General features: G+C 43.0%; 1 protein-coding gene across 1 annotated transcript; it reads right to left on the bottom strand.

The window, feature by feature from the left end:
- Positions 1–2,771: 2,771 nt before the first annotated feature.
- Positions 2,772–4,578, bottom strand: LOC123404791 (dolabradiene monooxygenase-like). Its single transcript, XM_045098735.1, has 2 exons — positions 3,661–4,578; positions 2,772–3,572 (listed from the first exon to the last, which is right to left on the bottom strand). Exons 1-2 carry the CDS (start codon positions 4,576–4,578, stop codon positions 2,946–2,948), a joined length of 1,545 nt encoding a protein of 514 aa, XP_044954670.1. The 3' UTR covers positions 2,772–2,945.
- Positions 4,579–5,848: the final 1,270 nt, after the last annotated feature.

Here is a 5,848-nt window from a genome sequence, read left to right as displayed (position 1 = left end):
TTGGATAAGCAACCTGCCTTTTTTTTTTTTTTTGCTCTGCTCCTAACTTTTAAATGTTTGAAATAAACTGTAGTGGGGCTTTACCCTATAAATAATTACAGCTAAAGAACTTGTTTCCTCCGTCCTTTACGATGAGAGTATTACTCCCTTTGTCCGGATTTATATTACTTATTTCGAGATTTGATTTCATCATTAGCTAAACAAACGCTGAAAAAGTATACCATCGAAATTGTATTTATAAGGCTTTACAATGGTATCTATATCTAATTTTTTTTTCTTTACCTAATAATAAAGCAAATAGTGCTTCTGATCGTACGTTATTAAAATTGTCCCCAATGTTATATTAAATTATTCACTATGCCACCCATAAGTAAAGAAAATAATTCAGTTTTCTTTTCTGTCAAAGTCACCATCTGGATTGGTACTTATAAGGCGAGACCTTGAAAAGCAACTACGGCTAGCTTTGCCTACTTGCTGGAGCATCGCTACTCCATCGAAGAGTCCTAGGTTCGATCCTTGAACCTACTCCTTTTTCATCCGATTTTCTATTTCATTATTTCAATTTGATTTTTGCCTTCTTTTAATTATTTCGGAATTTTTCAAAATTCCACTTTTAAAAACTTTCGAGTTTTGAGAGAAAATGTTCATGAAAGCATAAAATGTTTGGGAATTCAAAAAAGGTTCCGGAAATCCTAAAATGTTCATGGATTCAAAAATTGTTGATGATTTTAAAAAGCTTTCAAGTTTTGAAAAAAATCCTCATGAAATCATAAAATGTTTGGGAATTTAAAAAAAAATTCAGAAAATCATAAAATGTTCATGGATTCAGAAATGTTGATGATTTTAAAAAACTGTTCCCATATTATAAAAAAAATTACAATTTCCAAAAATGTATTCAGAAAATATAAAATCTTCATGATTTGAAAATGATCATGTACTAAAAACATAGAAAAAATGTTCACGAAATCATAAAATGTCTCGGAATTCAAAATAAGGATCAGGAAATCATAAAATGTTTGCGTAATTAAAAATTGTGGAAGTTTTTCAAAAAACTGTTTGCATATTATAAAAGAATTGACAATTACAACAAATATATTCTAAAAAATATAAAATGTTTATTATTTCAATTTGTTTTTCTTCTATAAATTAATTCAGTATTTTGCAAAATTTGGTATTTTAAAAATTGGAGTTTTGAAAAAACAAACCATGAAATCATAAAAACTATCCATGCATTTCAAAAAAAAGATAAGTGGGCATCAATCGACAAAATTTGATAACATGGACACCGCGGCCATCATCAATGAAGATGGCAAAAAAGATTAGTGGTAACATGATGGGCCATCGTGGTAAAATAGAAAAATAGAGAACGCTCATATGTCAGGGTATTGAGTCATATTTATTTGACTACGACGTAATATTTTTATTTTCCGCTGCAACGCACGGTCATATTTGCTAGTTATCTTTACCTATTAATAAAACACATATTGCTTCTGTGGTACGTCATTAAAATTGCCTTCAAAATTGTCTAAGGCCACCTTTGATTTGAAGGATTTTTCATATGAAAAATGCAGGAATGCAAATTCCATAGGATTTGCTACTGTAGCGTCATTTGATTTGCAGGAACCAGCCCGTAGGAATACTGTTGCATTGAGCCGGACCTCTTTTTTACACGAAGACCGAGGCAAGAGGGACAAAGCTGCATGTCAGATTGCTCCTGTGACTAAAGCAATGCTTTCCGTGAGCGCGTTCTAATGAAAAGGCATGTGCAAATACAAAGCATGTGTGAGTTTGGTGCATGGTTTGTGACTAGCCCAGTTTGGGGCGGTGCATGATTTCTCTACTAACCAATGCATTCCTTCGTTTTCAGTTCCTCCATTTCAAACGTTTCATTTGTTTCATCTTCCTCTACTTTTTCTCTGTTTTTCAATCCTCAATTTTACACCTGCATTCCAATACTTTTCCTACATTTTTCCTATTTCTATGTTTTTGCAATCCTGAAAATCAAAGAGGCCCTAATATTACCCATCAATGCCACCTATAAATTATAAAAAACGTTTTACATGGAATCCTCGCATGGGCCGGCCAAAACATAGGGACTAGCTATACTACGCTCTGCTCGCTGGAAAATAAACAGTACGACCACTTGGGCCAGCCCATGGGCGGGGTCCTGCTTTTTTAGATATTTATTTATTATTTATCTGTTCCTTTTTTTCTAATTCAAATAAATCAAAAAAAAATCGCAATTAAAAAAAATATATTTAAATAAATGTTTGCGAATTCAAAAATTGTTTGGGATTTTTGTCAAAATGTTTGCATATTAAAAATATCATAATTCTGGAGAACACATTCGTGAATCAGAAAAGTCCATCATTTTGAGCAATTTCTTTAATGCAATTAAAAAAATGTTTGATAATTCAAAAAATGAATTACTCTCCAATTCACAAGAAAATACTTGAAAACACTTGTAATATAAAATATTGTTTTGAATTCTAATTGTTTTTTTATAAATAGAAAAAAATATTCTCAATTTTAAAATGTTCTTGATTTTAGAAAATATAAAAAAATTGTAAAGGCGTTCAATAATTTAAAAAATGTTCATGAATTTAAAAAATATATTCATGATTTCATGAAATTAAGAGTGATAGTGTATCTCTCGATGATGCATCAAAATGTGATCATGGTCATTGAAGATATTTTTTCTTGCGTTGCAACATACAAGCCCTTTTGCTAGTAATTTATATGACATATACAGAGTATTTGTTTTTGCTGGGAATATACCTCATGTATTATTGATCTCTTGCTGATGGCTCAAGTATAACTTTGAAATACGTATTAGCACTTATATATACATATACCCAAACGGAAGACGTATGCATTTTGTGGATGGTGATGACTGATGAGGAACCGGAGCAAAGCGCACGTGATGACCAAGGCGATCGATCGAACTAATTTGGGAGAGGAATACGTTGCGTAGCGTGCAGCACGAGCTTGGACCTCCTCTGCACGGTTATGCCGCACGCCTCGGACATGTCCAGCTCCTCCGGCCTCCCGCCGCCGGGGACCTCCCAGTCGAAGTGGTAGAGGAGGCCCGCGAGCACCAGCTCCATGTTGGCCAGGCCGAGCGCCATGCCGGGGCACATCCTCCTGCCGGCGCCGAAGGGGATGAACTCGAAGTCCCCGCCCTTGAAGTCCATGGCGGCGCTCTCGGCCTCGAACCTCTCCGGCCTGAACCGCTCGGCGTCCTCCCAGTATGCCCCGTCCCTGCCAATGGCCCACGCGTTCACCAGCACCTTGGTGCCCTCGGGGACCTCGTAGCCCATCACCTCGCACCGCTCCCGGCACTGCCGCGGCAGCAGGAACGGCACCGGCGCGTGCAGTCGCAGCGTCTCCCTGAGCACCAGGCGGAGGTAGCTGAGCCTTCCCATGTCGCCCTCCGTCGGCGTGCGCTGGCCCTTGCACGCCTCCCGGACCTCGGCCTGCGCCTTGCGGAGGAAGCCCGGGTTTCTCACCAGCTCCGACATGGCCCATTCCAGCGTCGTCGACGACGTCTCGCTCCCTGCCGCGAAGATCTCCTGCAGTTTGTTCGCAAAAGTGTGAGTTTGGCACGTACGATACGAGGTGACAATATGGCGTGATGATAGTGGTATATGTTCACCACACCAGGATGACGGTGGTGATGATCTCGGTGGTGAGGACGCACTGCGCGCCGCCGTCCCTCTGCACCCTCAGCAGCACGCCGAGCAGGTCGTCGTCCTCGCTGCCGCTGCCGTCGGCGCCGCCGATGCGGTGGCGGATGATGTCGTTCAGGATGTCGCGCACGTGGCGGTTGCACCGCTCGGTCTCCCGGAGCCCGCGGCTGAGCCAGCGCGCCAGCGTCGACGACGGGAACAGGTCGGCCAGGTTGAAGCCGGCGGTCAGCTTCACCGACTCGTGGATCTCGCGCAGGAACTCGTCGCGCCGCGGGCACCGGCTGCCGACGGCCGACCGCACCACGACGTCGTTTATCATGCGCGACATCCCCTCGCCGATCTCGACGACGGCGTCGCCGGAGCTAGCGCACTGGTCGGACACGGAGCGGAGCAGGCGCGCGGCCTCGTCCTCGCGGACGTGGCGGAAGGACTGGACGCGGCGCGCGCTGAGGAGCTCGACGACGCACACCCGGCGGAGCTGCCGCCACAGGTCGCCGTAGGGGGAGAAGAGGATGTCGTGCCCGCCGCGGCTGAAGACGGCCAGCGTGGGCGTGAGGTGGCGGCTGGCGAAGGCGGCGTCGTGCGTCTTGAGGACCTCCCTGGCGGCCTCGGCGGAGGACACGACCAGCGTGGGCACCGCCCCGAAGCGGAGCAGCATGACAGGGCCGTGCCTGCCGGCAAGCTCACGCAGCGCGCGGTGCGGCAGGTCGCCGTAGCGCGACAGGAGGACGTGGTGGAGGCTGCCGACGAGCGGCAGCTGCCGTGGCCCTGGCGGCAGCCGCTTCTTCCCTGGCGCCGGCGGGGTAGGGCGAATCTTCACGGCGAGGTTGACAAGTACGATGACTAGGGAGACCAGGAAACCGAGCAACGGCAGTGCCACAACCTCCATCGTTTGCCGGTGGCCGGTGAGGTACGTAGCACCGAAGTATGGAATGCTACGAGCTACCAAGGCAGATCGACAAGGTTGTTGCATGATGAAACATGTGTGCTTCGGGGCAAATTTATAGTACTCCCTCCGTTTTTAAATATAAGTCTTTTTACAGGTTTCATTAAAGGACTACATACAGATGTATATAGACATACTTTAGAGTATAAATTCACTCATTTTGTCTATATACATTCGTATGTAGTCTTTTAGTGAAATCTCTTAAAAGACTTATATTTAAGAAAGAAGGGAGTATGTAGCAGCGTCTGGCCGCCGTTTCTCGTTTGGTCGTCGCCGTCTCTAGTTGTATGTGCACGGCAGCTCCATTTTAGTCAGCTTGAGTCAGCCGTCATTTTGTCGTCGCCATCTCTCTACCTGATACTCCTTTTTTAGTTTCTCATAGTCTTCTAGGCACATCAGAAAAGGAAAATACATTTTGGTACCTAATTGTATATATACATCCTATATAAAATTATTATTTAAATTATAACATTAAAATTAACATAGTTAAAACCTATTTTCAGAATAAACTTGACTTACTTTCATAATAGTATATAAATTTTCAAAAACAAAAAAAAACTAGCGTTGACTTCTAAGGGAAAAAGACAATATTTATTTGCTACTCTCTCTGTTCCTAAATACTATAAGTTTTCGGGTTTGCTCAAACTCAGAGTTTCTGTTGTGGTCATAGTGCTGTGAGCCGTCAGACATCACGATTCATGCTTTTTTTGGCCAGCCAGCAGTTTTGTGCGGCCCGTGTATTGATGTGCCTGCGGCCCGTTTAGTTTTTCGCATGTCCTGTGTACAGCCCAGTTTGTCTTTCATTTTTGTCTATTTTTTCCTCTAGGTTTTCCTGTGTGTCCGGTATGTGTGTGTAGTTGTTGAGTTTCCTTTTCAGTTTCTAGGTTTTGCTTTTGTTCAGAGCTCCCTGCGTGAGTAATGAGAGGATTTTTTTTCTTCAGTTTATAGTGTTGCTTTTAGAAATCTTTGTCTATATAATGGAATGTAGTGAATTAGTTGTTGGAGGGAGACTGAAATTAGTTGTTGAAGGATGTTTAGATAATGATGAATGTACTTCTTTGAATGTTCATGTTCTATTTTTTAATTCTGTAAATAACAGCATAACACTCTATTGCTTTTTTTGGTTGCCAATGTTGGAGGGGGACTGTAATATGTTGGTTGTAGTGGGTTCCATTTTGTGGTGGAGGGTCAAAATTTCAGTTGTGTACTTTAA

Source organism: Hordeum vulgare, chromosome 6H (genome assembly GCF_904849725.1).
Source record: "Hordeum vulgare subsp. vulgare chromosome 6H, MorexV3_pseudomolecules_assembly, whole genome shotgun sequence".
NCBI classification, from domain to species: domain Eukaryota; kingdom Viridiplantae; phylum Streptophyta; class Magnoliopsida; order Poales; family Poaceae; genus Hordeum; species Hordeum vulgare.
The sequence above is the reverse complement of the archived record's forward strand: the minus strand, read 5'-3'. Positions and strand labels throughout refer to the sequence as shown.